Source organism: Heliangelus exortis, chromosome 1, assembly GCF_036169615.1.
Source record: "Heliangelus exortis chromosome 1, bHelExo1.hap1, whole genome shotgun sequence".
NCBI classification, from domain to species: domain Eukaryota; kingdom Metazoa; phylum Chordata; class Aves; order Apodiformes; family Trochilidae; genus Heliangelus; species Heliangelus exortis.
This window is the reverse complement of record NC_092422.1, coordinates 92,361,180-92,379,398: the sequence shown is the minus strand read 5'-3', so window position 1 is coordinate 92,379,398 and position 18,219 is coordinate 92,361,180. Positions and strand designations below refer to the sequence as shown.

At 41.1% G+C, this 18,219-nt stretch overlaps 1 protein-coding gene across 2 annotated transcripts in view; it reads left to right on the top strand.

The window, feature by feature from the left end:
* The window catches only part of HUNK (hormonally up-regulated Neu-associated kinase), a 59,383-nt gene that overhangs the window by 24,885 nt on the left and 16,279 nt on the right, over window positions 1–18,219 (top strand). For both annotated transcript variants that reach the window (XM_071754584.1, XM_071754575.1), the window contains exons 3-5: window positions 5,231–5,286; window positions 10,791–10,926; window positions 12,750–12,877. In XM_071754584.1, the coding sequence (XP_071610685.1) occupies window positions 5,231–5,286; window positions 10,791–10,926; window positions 12,750–12,877 (320 nt within the window). The remainder of the gene's footprint in view (window positions 1–5,230; window positions 5,287–10,790; window positions 10,927–12,749; window positions 12,878–18,219) is intronic.

The following is an 18,219-nucleotide window of genomic DNA, read 5'->3' as shown; positions in this document are numbered from 1 at the left end:
TGATCTGGTTGCTCAAGGTGGTACGGGATTCCTGCCTTGGTACCTGCTACTTTGACATGTTGGCTTTGATAACTTCTATCCTATTAATTTTAAGTGCCAGTAGTCTGGCTGCTGATGCAATATTTATGACAGATCTTGCACTACAGAACGAAGCCTCCTTTTGAAGTGCAAGGCTGGTTTGTCTTCCTATTTTGTGTCAGATTTCAAAATTACCTTTGGGCATTATCTCCTGGATTACTACTGCTGTAAACAAACTAAACATTGTTTTAGTGAAGACAATAGACTCAATTCCTCTTCTACAGAAAGAGGCACATCAAATTAAGTGACACTGTGACTGATGGAAGAATAATGCTCGATAATAGTATTTTGATATCAAAGGCTTTGAAATGTGTATTGGTGTGATGATGAAACCAAATCTCTGCAACCTTTCCAACTCACCTCCAGCTCTTGCATGGAGCTAGAAAGTGGGCTTGCAGGTTGGTAGGTAAGGTAGTTAAGGTGTGATTTTTCATGGTGCTGTTCCCATTGAAAATAAGATGCGGGAATCAGCAGCCGAACACTGCTGCTTTGCAGCTGCTTGCTGGTAAAACCTTCCTTCTCATCCCTCCTCCCCCAGACAAGAAATTAAGTGTGAAATGCAAAATCTTCAGTTTTACTGTCTGATGTCTGCAATGGCACTGAGTAAGCTGCTTTTTCAGAAGCACACTGAGCTGACAGCTGAAGCCTGGGGTAGCTCGCTTGGTGAAGCGGGATCCTGTTGCTTGGTGGAGTCACTGGCTGGAGCTGGGGTTTCCAAAGTGGACTGTGAAGTTCTGAGCAATGCCAGAGGAAAATTGGCTCCATCATCAGAAGAGAAACAACCTCCAAAACAAACTATCCCATGAATAAGGTTTATTTTCAAAGCTGAGGAGTGATGGCCCGATGCTACTAGCTTCACATGCTGACAAGGCATAAGTATATGGTGATTCTTCACATCGTAGTAATGCAGTTTGATCTTCCTTGACTGTCTTCATTATTCATAGATTTGACTAACGGGTACCATAGTTAGATACAATGTCATGGAACTAGGCCCTCATAAAAAGGTAAAAGGTTTTGTACCTCTGTTTTTTAATAACCAAGAGTGCATTCTGCTATTTTGAAGTTTTTCAGAGATAAATGCAAAAAGATCTGCTTAAGGGAGAAAAAAATAAATAGTTCTTTAGACCCATTTTTTGAGGCACCAAGACAGTAAAGAACAAGATCAGAATTACCTCAAGGAGGGAAGCTAAAGCTACTTTTCTTCTTCCCACCTCCACCTCATGCAGCATGGCACATGCTGCTGAGTGCCATAAGGGGGTGATTGCCCATCCTTTCCAGTTGCAAGGCAATTTTGTCCAGGTCCAGCAACCTGTCAAGAAGTGCAAGTCATGGGCATAATTATGAGGACCCTTGAGCCTGCAGGGACCATCATGTGTACCTGATGTTCAATGCTTTGGGTTTTCAGATTGACTTCCAACAAGGGTTTTGGGTGCTGTGTGTGTCATAGCTGGTAACTCACATTCTCCCTTGCAGTTTGCAGCTATTAAAAACATGCAAAAACCTCCACTGGCTAGAATTAATAATAAGGTGGTATATTTACTTTTGTTTGTTAAAACATAATATAGTGCATGAAATTCAGGGTTCCCTAACACCTTTGGGCACAATGGTGCTACTTTTTTTCATTATAATTAATCAATTTAAACCTTCAAACAAAGCATCAACTCATATGAGCCTCTCTTTGTAAAAAGTAATTTCAGTTTGAATGGGACAGAACTGACATAATAAAGCATTTAGGAACTCTAGGGAAATCAGTCCTCTCTCTCGGTCGGGTGAGCGGATACATAATTGGGTTGTAGCACTGCACTTTTTGCTAAAAGGAGGGTAATTGGGACATTGTTAAAGTCTCTTGAAGTATGCACTGAATAAATAACCCTTTTGTCCTGATGGATGTGGGTCTTGTCCAGACACACAGACTCCAGTTGCTGTCCTGTCTGATGGTCCCCACCATCTCTAAGCCTTGCTGCCAGCCTGCTGCTGGATAGTGGTCAGCCTGGGGGTCCTCCCAGAGCCTGCCCAAGGGTGCACATCTATGTAGCAGCAGTGCTCCAGCTATGGCTTACTCTGGGAATTTTTGGTTTGATAACTTACAGCTTTTGCTTTACGTTTCCAAGACTGGTTCACATTAAATAATTCCATTAGGTTATAGCAAGGGGAAAAAAACCTGTTGTCTTTGTTCCAAGTGTCACACTGAAAAAAGTACTTTCATGTTGACATGTGTTGACAAAAATCTTGTGCATATGGAGTATTAGATCAGTTACCACTTACTAGCAAATCTGCTGAGAATAGACACAGGGGTAAACATTTTAATTAACCAGGTTTGATTGAACTCTATACTGAGGCTATATTTAATTTTTTTTTCCTCTGATAGCTTTAAAGTGTCCTGTAATATTTACCTTTAGTTTTATTTTTTAGCCTTGGATCTTTAAAAATATGTTTTCTTGTGTTTATTTTTAGCCATCCTACGGCTCATTTTTTATTCTAATTGCCTGCATGTCCTTTCTCCTCAACTTGCAGCTTTCATCTTTCCATTCTCTTGCCTTTATTTTTAAAGTCTTACCACTTCTTTGCTAGTGTTTAATATACTGAGAGCTTCCAAATGGTCATTCTCCTTGCTTTGAGACATTGTATCAAGCATTGCAGTATATGACCCAAAGCTCCATGTGCTCCTTTTCTTTTGATTTCAGTTTAGGTTTTTTGAGTTTTGTTTTGGGTTTTTTTCCAATACTGTTTTTTTTTTTTTTTTTTTTTGGCAGTCTCTCTTGTTAAATTCCTGGCCCCAATATCTTTCTAGAGACTAATTCCACTGTCTTGCAAATGCCCACCTGCAAGCAATAAAAACATGAGATGTGAAGAAATAAGCCCTTTTTTGGCAGCAGGGGAAAGCAAAAGTGGGTTGATTCAGACTCATCTGGCAGGGCAGGTCCCCTTTGTATCAAACCATTTTTTGTCACCAGGGATTGCCCTGCAAGGGAAGCTCCTTTTGGAGGATGCACAATGATGTGTCTGGAGTCTCTCATTGATGAGGAGAAGGGATGATGTGGATGCCAGCTGGATGCATGGGGCTGGAACCAGTGCTTTCCCTCAGAGCAGGAGCAGGGCTGGAGAGTGGGCTTTTTGTAGTTTGGGTCTTGGTCAAAACATGGCCAAGTGTGGTTACATCTCTGCCATGACATTTGCAATTAATTGTCACTTTTAATGTGGCTGGTAAAGTCAGCACACTGGGTTATTGCCAGATAAGGGAATATAAACCCCCTCTCCTCCCATCTCCCACTTTATCGACTGAGTTACCTTGCTTCTCTGCGAAGAGAACTTGTGCTGATATGTTTTGCTACAAAGCACAAAATGCAGTCTTCTGTTCAGGAAGCCTGGTGTTTGGCTGAACACTGTAGAAGAGCCTGAATATCACTCCTGAATACTTCAAATTTGCATAATGCTCTCCTTTGGTAGATTTATATAGTGTTTCCCCTATTTGGTTTTTTTTTTTTTTTACATGTGAAGGAAAGAAAATCTGCAAGAAATGATCACTGGTGTGTAGAAACACCTGTTCAATTCAGAAGTCCTTGTGGGTGTATTGATGGAATGGTATCCTACCTGCAAGTAGTCTTCTGCCTCAGGTTGATTTGAGCATAAGCATAAAATGAAATGGAGGGAAATGTTTAAGAAAGGCTTAGAGTTGGTCACAGCTGCTATAGTCCTTCCTTCCTTCCTTCCTTCCTTCCTTCCTTCCTTCCTTCCTTCCTTCCTTCCTTCCTTCCTTCCTTCCTTCCTTCCTTCCTTCCTTCCTTCCTTCCTTCCTTCCTTCCTTCCTTCCTTCCTTCCTTCCTTCCTTCCTTCCTTCCTTCCTTCCTTCCTTCCTTCCTTCCTTCCTTCCTTCCTTCCTTCCTTCCTTCCTTCCTTCCTTCCTTCCTTCCTTCCTTCCTTCCTTCCTTCCTTCCTTCCTTCCTTCCTTCCTTCCTTCCTTCCTTCCTTCCTTCCTTCCTTCCTTCCTTCCTTCCTTCCTTCCTTCCTCCCTTCCTTCCTCCCTTCCTTCCTTCCTTCCTTCCTTCCTTCCTTCCTTCCTTCCTTCCTTCCTTCCTTCCTTCCTTCCTTCCTTCCTTCCTTCCTTCCTTCCTTCCTTCCTTCCTTCCTTCCTTCCTTCCTTCCTTCCTTCCTTCCTTCCTTCCTTCCTTCCTTCCTTCCTTCCTTCCTTTCCTTCCATCTTCATCTGTAATAGAGGTATCCTTTATTACTTCTCTTACCTTACAAAGGCAAAATAACCATGGATGTCACTGAATTCCCATAATTATAGCTGATGGCTTTATTTTCCAGATTTTTCTGAAGCATGCTGGGAGAAGCATCATTGCCTGCCTGAGCTATTGATATCCCAGCATGCTAATTGTTAGAAATACTTTATGTCTGTATGGGGAGAAAATTCTTGTGATAAAGACCCAGCCAACTGCTAGAAGTCATGGAAAAAATATGTGGCAACCTAAATGATGGTTTTTATGCTATACTTAATGCTTAGTCTGTACAGTTTGGGGTTATGGAGTGTTTTGTGAGTGTGGAGGTGATAAGTTCTGGGATATTTTTCTTAGGAAGGACATGATTTGGGAAAGCACAACTGCATTCTTAAATGATTGAAGGGTACATGTGAAGTGAACTGTGTGCTGACATAGGTATCAGAAGAAAGTTCAGTTGTCCCATAGAAGGAGACAACTTTCATTTTATCCTCTCTTCCCAACACTGGTTCATCCCCTTATCTATGCAGTGCCTCTGTGGGGTGGGGACAGGGAGCTGCAGTAGGGAAAGTGCTCGTGTGGCACTCAGAAAACCTGTGTGGCTTCTTCTCTTATTTTTATTACTGGCCTTCTGGATGGCATTGGGCAAGTCATTTCAATCCCTCAGCTTTGGTTTTCACTGAGAGCATGAGTGCCAGTGCTGACCACCTCTGAAGGGAGTTTGGATGTCTCATCCCCAGGGAAAGGTGATTCTGCTCTCCTCAAGCAGACAATAGCAAAAGACAGACATTTGGTTCCTCAGATCTCTGCAAAAGAAGGTGTCCATTATATGTGTTATTATATATGAAATATGAATCTTGTAAATACACTGATGAGCATGATGGAAGCTGCTTCAGTATTTTGGAGGCTCACTCAAAATATTTTATTTCTTTCAGAGACTTGAAGATAGAAAATCTGTTGCTAGATGAAGACAACAATATCAAGCTTATTGGTATGAAACCAGTTTGGCAATTCCAGTAATTAAAATTGGTAGTTTTATACAGAGAGTTTTTGAGACTTCATAATCCTCCATGTGACAACTGCTAATGTTGCTGCAGAGAGGAGCTGTGTATAGATAGCAATCAAGCTGTTCCTGAAAGCATCTTGTGAAAAAAATGTTCCAAATAATTCAGCTTAAACCGGGTATGAGCAATATCCTTCATTTTTTAACCAACAGTTTTCATATTGAAATGGGGAACTTTGTAAGGGATTAAAGAATTGACAACGCAGAAGTATTGTACTTTATTATCTTGATATTTTCATATCTACTAAGGGTTATATTCTGCCCCCATATACATATGCTTCTGCTGAAGTCAGTGGGAGTTAAAGACATTTTTAGCAGCTGGCAAAATTTTGTCCTATATTTATATTTGTTATATTTGCTTCCAGCACCCAATATAAAATTGGTTTAGAGCGCTGTTAAAAAAATAAAAAAAGATCAACAACAGAGTCTTGATTTTATTCAGGTGTCAGTTGTACACAGCACTAAATTCATTCAAGTTGTGCAGACACTTTATAATAATTGGTGGGTATAGTCTTTCACTGCCTTTGCATAACTCGCATTAATGTTAATATGGGCATTGATAAGAAAACATGCTCTTCATTAAAAAAACCCTCAGATTTCTATTTCTATTTATCTCCATGCCTACACTATTGCCAACATCAGTGTCTCTGGATGCAGACTTAAAAACTCAACTGACTTTCTTTCTTCAAAAGGTTGAATCATCAGAAAAGTGATGAAAACCACAGCATTCAGGTGAAATAGGCACTCATTGTAATGTCCAAAGCACATACATCTCCAAACAAACAAGAGGAGAATGGTTAATGAAATCTGAAATACTAAAAGTTTACTTAGAGAATTCAGTCTTTGGAAATAATAGCATGACATTTAGTCATTACTCTGTAGCAAATCAACTGGCTCTGGAAAAATAATAGCAAAAGAGAACTCTGCATTACCTCAGCTACAGGTCAAGAGGATACTGATACGTTACCATGAATCATTCATCAGTAATGATAGTTACCACCCGTTATCTTGGTTTAGTAGATAAGTGAGACCAGATGGTTTGCAACAGTACTAGATGAACATCTGATAGATTTAAAGAATTTCTATAACTTTCCTGTTATTGGGTGTTTGGTTACACAACAGTGTGTGAACTTGACATCCAAACCCAGGCCTAATCAGATGATACATGTATAGCTAAAACTCACATGCCAAAAAATTATTTCAGAACTGTTCCTGCTGTTTTGTTTGCTTTGGTTGCATAGAAAGGTCTCCTCTCCGTGGGTGGTGTGGGAAGAATAGGAAAAATAGACAGTTTGATCTCCCATAGCCTCACTAGTGTTGAAATAAATTGTCCTCAGGTCTGTAGCCTGATGTTTTAAGCAAAGCAGTTTGTACATAGTGTGTATTTTAAAACAAAGCAATTAAATCCCGCTGTCCAACTGGATATGTTATAGAAAAAGAAAGGTTGCTTTATTAGTAATAATTTTGCTGGAAGTAAAACCAGCTTTAGTATCACAGTCAGCTTATGCTCTATTTCATTAGTGATGCTGGTGATCTCTGGCTGTTCACTCTGAAGAAACAGTGCCTCCAATCTTCATGCTCTGTCTGCTGTGCTTGTGTGGAAAGCTGGGGACTTCCAAAACTGGCCTCAGGTCCCTGGCAACCCCTCCTCACCAACAACTCTTTTCCACCTGGTAGCAAAAGCAGTGCTGGAGCTGCTGCACATCTTTCCATTGTCACCACAAATTCCCAGGACGAGGAAAATTTTCCAGCACACGTCTGTGGCTGGTAGAATTGACCAGATAATTTATAGAATCATTCTCTCACTCCTCTTTCCTGCCTGTTCTCTCAATCAGACCATTCAGCATTCAGTACAGCATTTTATGTAGCCTGTCTTTCTAGAAATATGATGGATCAGTTGTGTCAGTGCATAGTCCTTCTTCAGGAGTCAAGAACATGTTCTGAGGAATGATGTGCTGCTTTTCATGCTTGGAAGAGGAGACTTTAAGCTACAAACCAGCTCACACTTACTGCTTTAGGATGGGAGCTTGGTCTCTGTGTCTTATGGAGCAGCTACCTAATATAAATGTTGCTTTTGTAATAACTGTGAAATGAAAAAAAAACCAAACACCATAAAGGGGGAAAAAAAAAAAAGGTGAAATGAAGATTAAAAATATACCAGGACATTGAAAATCTCTGCTCATTCATGCATTTCAATGAGACCTGAATCCCTTGAGTCCCTTTCTTCACACAGCTTCTTAATGGCACCTTGCTTTTGTTACTCTTCTTAGCTATGTGACAAGGTGATTTATATGTTCTTAGACAGTATTATTAGAAAAAAATCCCTTTGCTTTGTTAAGTGGACTTATTCTTAGCCCTCTGTTTCAAATCTAAGAACAGAAGGATTGGAATCACTGGAAATAATTTGCTTCTTTATATATAGCAGCCCATGGTGTTTGCTGTCTGAAAAAGTTGCTTTGAAAGCCACTCAGAGGCCATGTGGGGTCCTTGGCATCCTGCTCAGAGACCTGTGGCACCAAGAAGACCCTGCTCATACATAGCTCTGTGGCCACACTTGTCCATGAGCTTGGTGCTAGGGCTTCTGTTAATTGAAAAACTCTTCCCCTATCCCCACTGTCAGAACTTCAGGGGTAGCCATAGATCCATAGCTTGAAGTTGATTTCTTGGAGGCGTTAGAAGAGTTGTAGTGTAATGCGATACTTCGATAGTACAAACAGTGGGGGTGGTGGAGTTCCCATGTCATAATATTTACTTTGGAAAACCAAGTGTGGCCTTTGATCTGAATTCTGTAATTAGTTCAGCTTATTGAAAGGAAGACAGAGGCAGGAATGGCAGTGCAATTATCAGTGCTGGTGGTAATACCGTTTGTTATCAAGATCAGCAGTGCATCCTTAATAAAATCACACTGCTATTATGATGTGCTGCCACAGTGTTAATAACAATATTCCTATTTCTTTTGTGATAAAATCCCTGTCCCCAATATGCATGTATTCACAAGCATTCTGCATTTCAACATGGGCTACAAAAAAGAAAAAGAAAGAAAGAAAAAAAATTTAAAAAGAGCATACCAGCCTAGAATAAATGCATAAACTGAAAAAAGTGAATTAGTTATTTATAGTTTAAGCAAATAAGATAATGAAAACCTCTACTAGAGTGTACCTCCATTGTTAATGACAAAGGGGTCTCAGAATATAGCCCTTCTATGTGTTGATTGTAAAGCATATTACAGTCAAATAATTTTGAGGTGGTATGACACAGAAAAGACCATGAATAATAGTGTGTGGGGATATTATTTCTAGTTTTAAAAGGCATTTTACAGTTGACATAACTCATCTCAGGCCATAGCTAATAAAAACATTACTTAAGTAAATAGATCCTCAGAAATATGCATATAAGCCCCAGGGATAATACACATCTAGCAGAGATGATTAAGCAGTATCCAGAGACAAATTGTTTTGCATCAGAGGCAAGGATATTGTCTTGATCCTTCTTTCCATTTTGACAGAGTTCTCCAGCAAACATCTTTGAGCCTCTTTGGACCTTTAGACATGGTGATTCTTTCTCACTTGTGCTTTTCTCACTCTCAGAGGTGCAGCCAGTTGAGTGGCAAGTCCTGTGCAGTCACTCAGGAACTCCAGCTCACATAGTCATCTTTATAATTGCACTTTTTAAAAAATATTATTATTTTTTCACCTGGTTTTATAAGGGAACAAGGGTTATGTGACCCCCCTGTCAGGGTGCTTTGAATACCTTGAGGATCTCCTGCCTGATTTCAGCCAAATCTAGAGTAAAATCTCCAGGACAGGTGGTTACTTCAAGTCTTCAGCAGATAAGGAAGAGAGACCCAAATTAATGACTGTGGAGAGAGTATTGCATGAGCTCAACAGTTGCCTGCTATATTTGGCCTGCAAGATGTGATGCTTTTAGCCTATCCAAGCAGGTGGGTAGCACACCCAAAAATATCCTGGTTTATGAGACACATGGATGCCAGATGCGAGTCTGGAGGAAGAAGATTCAGTGTTCTCCATCTCCTGACTGCCCTGTTTATGTATAAGATAGTTTGCATTTTAAACAACCATGCATTCTGCTTAATTCCAATTAAGCAGATTGGATCAAATAAAAAAGAAAGAAAAAAAGAAAGGAACAAAAGAGACATCGGTGTATATAATAGCAGTATTTTTATTGTTGCTGCTGTCATCAATTACAATTATTAATAATGTGAATGTCTTTGGTTGTGACTTCCCTAGATCCTCTACTCCTGGATATATTGCCCAAAAGCAAAAGCTGTTCTCCCAGACTGTCAGCTTTGCCCGTGTCATCCTCCTCCTTGCAAGCTTGTTTTGCTTCTTCCTCTGATCCCGTCAAGTTTTTTGACTTCACTTTCAAGATCCTTTGAAACCTCTCTCCTCCTTCTGTGTCAGCTGTGGTTCCATAATTGCTTTCTCCCAAGCCCAGCATGGGCTACCACTCAACAGGGTGGGCTTGCACTCCCCTGGCTGCACATTGCCCCCAGCTGCTTCTGCCACTGGTGCAACTCTGTCTGCCTTTCTTCCCTTGCTTTGTGGTTTATTTTTTAAGATCCTTCCCTAAACCCAGCTCAGCCTGCAGCCATACCAGCGCTGAGGCAGACTGGGGAGATTTTGGGAACACCCTGCTTGGCGCCAGTCTGGCCTTGGGTTGGCTGAGAGCACTTGGGAAACTTCAGCCTCCTTCGGTGCAGGGAGCCTGCCTCTTGTCTCCCCTCAGCTCATGGTGCCAGCCTTTGCCAGTCCCGTGCTATTATTGCCAGCAAAAGAGTGTCAGATACACCCAGGGGCCAGAAAGACAATAATTCAAGGCAGAAGTCGGGGAGGGGGAGAGCCAAATCAGCACATTCCTCCTCTTGCTCTGAGATCTCCCCGTGTTATTTCAGAGCTGAAATGCTGACTCTGCAGCCCTGTGCCTTTGTGCATCACCACAGCGTTACCAGAAGCAACCCACCCCCCACCCTGCCTTACAATTGGTGCCTCATTTACACGATTTAGAGGAAAATGTTGAAGAAGTCCTACTTAAACTTGGCCTCTGTGTGACATACTGCAGCAATATGGAATCCATGAGACATCCTGATGCAACTTTCTGTCTCATGCACATCACGTAGTGCCTGGGATAAGCTCAGTTCTGGTTGCTTCCAACCAGTTCCCAGTGAAATGTTGTTTCTTTTTGTATGAAATAGATGATCGTGCCTGTTCTAGGATTTTTTTATTGTTATGTAAATCTCTGGTTATTTAGCACCTCAGAGAAACAGATTCTATAAAACTTTTGCATGTGGATGGTTTCTCCCTTAGGCAGTTCACTACTTAGCTTTTGGAAAAAAAGTGGGTTCTTTCCCCATATTCTAGTGCAGTTTTACTGTATCTGTCTCTTTCATAACTGTATCTCTCTGCCTTTCACAGACTTTGGATTGAGCAACTGTGCAGGCATCTTGGGTTATTCTGATCCGTTCAGCACCCAGTGTGGGAGCCCAGCATATGCAGCCCCTGAACTTCTGGCAAGGAAAAAATACGGGCCCAAAATAGATGTTTGGTCCATGTGAGTTACTTCTTCTCTAGTTTATAATCGTTATTACTGTCATCGTTACCCACTGTTCAGTTCTAAACCTTATTTGTGCATTTGTCTAGTCTGAGCAGGAAGATCTGTTTAATTAACATGACCCTGAACTAAATTGCACAGCTCTTTGGTTCTGATATAGATCTTTTACATAACTGTATGTAGATTGGTAGAACATGTAGCATAGAGAAATTGAAATAAAGAACAGCTGCTGATCAATTGTTCAGACATAGTAGAAGACAGGGCTCTGGCACAAGAAGGCCAACAACTTTTTTTGTTTTCCACAAAGGATACTCAGGAATTCTCAGCTCCATGCACTACCCACTGTCAAGTATGACAGGAAATGTAACACTGAGCCAAGCATGGTTATTAAAGGGGAAATCAAAACGGCCAGAAAACTCGTGAGACTTTTTGAGTTTACTAGTGTTCAGGCAAAAGATCAGACAGAAGTCCCCGATACCAGGAGTAGAAGAAGCTGCAAAGATGTTTTGGGGTCAGTGAATTTGTCTGCAGTACAGCTGTAGATTGTGCAAATCCCACTAACCTTCTGTTGGCCATGGAAATGGCATCAGTTATCCTGGTCAGTCCTGGAGAGGAATTAGTTGAAATCAGTTAAATTTTAGCTTTTACTTTAGTATTAATAGATTTTTGCTTACCAAGTGGAGATAATAACATTTCAGTGAAATAATGGAATTACAGTAATTCCCAAGTTGAAGTATTTGGCACATTTGGGAGGTTTGAAGTACTGTATAAGCACGACTCTGCTAAGAAAAATTGGTCCGAGTTTATATATTAGACTAGGACCTGGGTAAAATTCTGGTAGGTCCCCTGTTGCACTTTGAGGCTCTTTAGAAACTCCCCTGCTGAAGCCCAATTTGCAGTCTGTTCTCCAAGGAGACCCATAGCTAAATCACTGTATGGCTACTGAATTTCTTACCTCAGCAGTGGGACATCCGCCAGCATCAAGGTTGAAAGTACCAACCCTGAGCACTGCAGGCAAACAGAGCACAGTCATTCTTGTAAACCATTTAAATTTCTCCAGAAATAATGTCCCTCTTCCTTTTATAATAATAATTAAAAAAGAAAATATGGTTAACTCCTACCCTTCCTCATAGCTGAACAATTGGTGTCTGTGATAGCAGTTTGTGACAGCACACTGGTTTAGTTTCTTTCAGTTCATATATGTATATTCAGCACCCTGGGGAAACAAATTCCCAAATGGGAGTAATTCCACTCAATTTCCATTTAAAGCCTCTTTAAGAGGAAAAAGAACAAGAGTGACCAACCTACTTCTCATTGCTGACTTCTCTGGATGTAAACAAGCAGTAATTTTTCTGCTCTGAAAAATGTAGTTGTTTACACCTGATCTTTGGGCTGCAGCAAGGGCTGTGGAGGTCACCTTTGGGCACTGAACCAGGACCTGTGATGTCCCCATCGGTGCAGACAGTCCTTCCACACCCAGGGCAGCTCTGGGACGTGGTCTCCAAAAGCATCATGTTTCTGCAGCCTGAGGAGAGACCACAGCCTGACTGTGGTGTGGCATTTAGCTCAGGAGTTGCCCAAGAGCTGGGCTGAGTTCTGTAGCTCCCAGCTTATGTCCTGCATATTGTGTGACCTTCCATGAGCAAACGTTTGGGAATTCTTGCCCAAATTGTTGTGTGCAACAGAAGAAAGAGATTTATTTTTTTTTCCATATTTTCTAATAGCAGTCAGACATTAAATATGAGGTTTTTCACTAAAACCTAAGATTGAGTTTTTCCTTGTTCCTGATCATTTTGCTTTCTTTTTTCTCTGATTTCTTTTAGTGGGGTGAACATGTACGCGATGTTGACAGGAACATTACCTTTTACTGTGGAGCCCTTCAGCTTGAGAGCTTTATACCAGAAAATGGTGGACAAAGAAATGAACCCTTTTCCCACCCAGCTCTCCACAGGTAATCAAGGGGATTGTGCTGGGACTTGTTCAGATCCAGTTCATCAGAACCACTGCACTGAAATGTGGATTGTGAGTCTTGCTGCTGCTGTGGCACACTAAAAAAAACCCCAAACAATCCTCTTTGCATTTTATCCTCCAAAAGATGTGCAGGAGCTGCTCTAGTATAACTCCTCTTGCTTTGACTTTTTTATTTAAGCTGGAGAAGTGCCAGGTTGTGCTGAGTATGAGAAAGGAACAAATCTGTGAAAATCTGTGCAATTGCTTTTGTAGAGTAGTTGGTTAAGTTTGGATGCAAAGGGTATGCATGCAAAGGGTATGGATGCATTAACAGATTATTCTGAAGGAACAAATTCCTGAACATTATCATTATTAAGGTTGAGTGATACGCTACCTTGAATGACTTCCTAATTATTATGGAATAATCACACATATGCAAAAAATTATTTTGGGATAGTGGCCTGCAATAACCTTTCTGTATTCACCAAATGCAAAGTTGCTGATGTATTAGTATTAGAAATACTAATTCCTGCTTGAAAGCCATGTCACTAGGCAACAGAATAATTTTTCAGCTTATTGCAAGACCATCATCAGCATTTGGAACAAACTCTGTTTTGTAGTTGGGTTTTATTTTTGTTTGATACATTTGTTGTTCACAGAGAGCGTCTGTTCTCCTTATCTGTCGGCCTTCTTACAAGGGACATTCACTGAAATTAAAAGACTGAGAAAGAGAAAAAGGGTAACAGAGCATACATTTTCACAGTGCACTAGGGAGGGCAACCATTGTCATGGGGGGTGAGGCAAAGCCTTTGGAAATTGTGTCTCAAGATGAATTCTCGAAGTACAAATTTACCTGCATACAGAAGAAGTAGGTAGTTAAGGGTTTCTCACACAGGAATCAAGTGGAGTATGTTATTCTTTGCTCATTCAGCATCTGTATGAAGTACACTTTTCCTGCCAGCAGTTCATATTGCTGGCATGTTGTGAAGTGGTAGGTTTAAAAGTGAGCTGGGATGCTGAAAGTCTTGCAGTCTATTTGATGCAATTAGAGCGTTTGGTATTTCTGTTATGGAGACTTCCCATTAGGATTCAGTTGCACAGAATGGTGATTTTAATGTTCTAGGACATGCTCTAAAGCCCTGCTGAGTAAATTAGAAGAAAGTTTATGCTGCCTGCTTCATGCTCTACTGATCTAGATGACAAATCCTGCATCAATTCCAAAGTTACTCTTGAATTCAGGGACTTGCACATGATAATAAACATTTTTCAAGTTTGGCAAGTAATTTACCAAACGTACCTCCCATCGTGAGGCTTTTACCAATAAAGAGCAGTTATATCATGTCTGTGTAGTGTCTTTGAACCAATGGACCTTTTCCCTAATTGTTTTTGTTCAGTCATCTTTAAGTAGGAGATTCCACTGACTTCACTTGGGCAACTCATCTGTTAAAGGCTGAATCACCAACTAAAGGCCTAAAGGAGACCAGCAAAAAAGAGAACATTACTTTTGACAGGTTTCATTTTGCTGTTTCATTCATCTTACCATTTCATATGGGAGATCAAATTTTATCCCAAATGCATCTCTGTAACACTTGTAGCTCACTGACACAATGGTCTGCAGTGTAAATGGTATTTTGTTTATCCTGCAAGACCTATAGCAGCTTGAACTTTCAGAGATGATGGTAAAATATAGGAATAGGTTTAAGTGTGTTAACCTTTACTCACTGTGAACAAAGGTACGTGTGGGTTCTTGGTCTATGTTAGCAGCCTTGCACAGTCACTGACATGACAAACTTAAATAACATGACATTTGTTCTGGCCATGGTTAGGCTCTGGGTCAGTAGGTGGAAACTCTGCTCCTCTGCTCTACCAGTTGTTGTGTTTGTTAACTTCTTAGGTTTATGGATCTTCTTCAATCATGTTTTCTTTCTCTGTATATTCACCTATAGACATTTTTTGCAGGAGTCTGTTTTGCCTTTTCAGTACATTGTTGTTTAATATTTAATTTCACAGTTACTCGAAACACAGTCCCATCATAAAGTAGACAGTCTTATCACTGAGCAAGTGTATGCTATATTTGTATTAGTTAAAATGCTGGGTGACCTTGAGCACCCTAAGCAACTGTGTAGCAACAGGGAAAATTTGGAGTCAGTGTTTGATTTTCCCATTTAGGAAACCATTTTTCATTAAGCTTCTTAAGCAACACAGCTATCTGATTATTGATTTTAGGTGAGCAGAGTTTAGTTGTTCAGGAAGTTGGCACTCACCTCTTACATGTTCCTTTTTTATCCTCAATTTATGACTTCTCTGTGTTCATAGAATGCCATACTGGAAGGGACCTCAAGGATCCAACATTTCATCGTCTTTCTTCCACAGAAGAGAAATGAAGTAGAGATAATAAGAAGAGGCATTGTCTATTTTTGTAGTGTAGAGGGAGGATTTTATTAAGTGGGCCTTGCTCATGGCGTGTGAAATGACCTCATTGCCCTTTCTCCTGCTGGTTTTGTAAACAACACCTGTACGCCTGATTTTAGCTGTTTTCATTCATGGTGAGGAAGATGAAGAGAGCAAGTAATCCCCCCTGAAGCTCAGTATGCTCAAGGAAGTTAAGAGAGTGATGCAGTGTCTCATGATGCTGGGCTCTCATTAGTCAAAAGAGCAAAGTTTGACCAAAAATTACACCACAGGAACAAAATTCCACTGAGTGAAGGTCACCAGGTAATCAGATTAGTGCTGTCCTTGAGCAAATCGTAGACAAGGCCTCACAAAATGAGGCCCATGGGATGGTTCACAGCAGCCTTTGTTCACCAGCCTGCTTAGTGCAGCAGGAAAAATGGCTTCAGGTGCAGTGGGTCCAAAAATCAATTGGACAACTTTGTGTTTGCTTCCTGGGGAATTATTTTTTAAATCTCACAGCCGTGGGACTAAGTGGAAAAGGCTTATCTTCTCCCTGTACCATCTGGCAGCTCAAGGTGGCTAAGGTGCTCTTTCTCATCTGCTCCATGTCACCTGGGTCCAGCTGGCCTGGAAGCCTCACCAGGGGTGAATCCTTTATACAGAATTAGTCATTCCATGTCTAGATCTGTTGGTTTTTTTTTGTGGTGCTTCACAAGGCTCATTTGATTAGTTTTCTTTAGCCCAGGATGTGGGAAAAAAATAAAAATAAATTAAAAAAAAAAGATTTCAGGGATACTGTGGGAACTAAAGGTGGTCGTGATGGACAGGAGGTTGTTAGATTGGGAAAAGGTTGTTTACTTTGCTATGAACCCATGGGATGCATGTGATTTCTGAGATGGGGGAAGTACTGGAGAAAGAGGAGATCAGATGGAAGAACAAGGGGTTTGTTGTTTGCCCTAACAGCGGGTTCTGTGCCAGGGAGGCATTACAGGAGGAACTTGGGGCATGTACAGAGCAGCCACAGCATCAGCTTCCCAGCAGGTTTATGAACCTGGATGTGGGTTTACCTGCTGTTGCTGCAATATTGCTGTCACAGGAAAAAAACAAAAATGGTGGGAAGGATTTAAAGCATCTCAAATAAATCAGTGATTTGTGAAGACAGAACTTAGAAAAAACCCAAAGCAGCAGTCGATGCTTAGCTGAACCAGTAAATACATGATCAGAATTCTCTTTCTTCCACGTATTAACTTTTTGACAGTAGGCCTGCAGTGAAATTGATAGCCTCTCAGGGCCCCCTCCAGCTGATAGTTGATTTTTTGCAGGATGTAGAACACTGAGTTACCCAGGCTGTAGGAGCCAGCAACCATTGTGTGTAATCCTAATTTAGTTGGGGATAAAGCCTCCCTCCCTTGTACCCACCCCAGCCTGGTGCATCAGCCCAGCCATCCCTTCCCATACTGTGTGTGGGGTGGTGTGGGTGAGCTCAAAGAAATAAAAATAAAAATAAAAATAAAACAAAAATAAAAATAAAAATAAATAAAAATAATAAAAATAATAAAAAATAAAAATAAAAATAAAAATGTTGAGGGGAGTGCCCAGGCAAACATGAAGGAGGGCAGCAGCCCGGTAAAGGAGAATCTGTGGAGAGCAGTAGCACTGTCCCTAGGTATGCCTAGGTACACTGTTACCTAGGTGTATGCCTGTACTTAGGTGTATGCCCTTTTCAGATGACTACATCATGGCTTCATGGCAGGAATGTTCTTCTCCTTAAGTTGGATGTGGGAATGGGGATTCACGAAGGTTTCACCCTACTGCTGCTGCAGAAGGAACATCACGGCTGCTTTGCTTCAGAACAGAGGGCATAGATTCTATGCATGCTGTGGTGGTCAGACCAAACACCTCTAAAGCCAAATGTGAGCAACTGGCTTGTAATTCAGTTTTCTAGCATCGAGGTATTAGCACATGCAGCTTGATCTCTTTGTAACACAAGCCTTTAGGGGGTCTGGTTTGCCTGCACTGAGATGAAGTAACTCTGTTGGCAAGGCTGTACTGCAGCTTGCCCAGAGCAGGCGTCCCACCCTGATGTGCCACAGTGGTCCTGGGCTGCCACTGCCCAGGGCAGCAAGGAGAGGAGTAGACACGACACACTCAGGAGAGTGCAGGAGGGGAACCACAGCTCTGCTATGGCAGAAGGTGGTAAAAAGTCCCCAAGGTTCTGCCCGTCTGACCTGGTGAAACCTGTGCTGCAGTCATCACTTCTGCTTCTCACTTGCCATTGACTTCATTTGGGAATAATTTGGCATGATCTTACTTGACTGTATGTCCTCTACAAAATAATTCCAATTTTAATTTTCCCAGAAGTAGGTTTCTTTATCTTTCATGAAGGGAATTGTAGAAGACAGTTAACTCTACTATCTTGTAGCTGATAAACTGGATCCAGCCCTGGTAATATGAGGAATAAAGACTAGACCTAGTCAAAACAGAGTTTGTTTTCAGCTCAGATATGCACTTTTTGTGAGTCTTTATAAAAATCACTTGATTTCAGTGCTCCTAACCATATAAGAAGCACATGACTCCAAACATACCAGAAAAGTACTTCCTCGGGTTTTTGCAAGAAATTCCTGAGGGATGGTTGAATGTCACTGAAAGTTAAAGGTTCAGTATCTGCAAAGAGAATGAAGGAAGTGTAGTGATTTTACTGTACTCTTTTAATTTGGCTAAAACCTCCTGCAACTGATTGTAGTTTGGATGGAAACCAAGAGAGATTTGTCCTTAGGATGTCAAGGGGAGCCAATTTTCCATGTCTTCCCCTGCACCTCTGCATCCCTCCCCTCCACTCACCCCCAGTCTATCTCCTTCTACTTTAAATACAGATGGAGTGATTTGCCTCTGACCTGACATCAGCCTCTTGTCCTCAGACAAAAGATAAGTTTTAGCTAACTGCTTGGA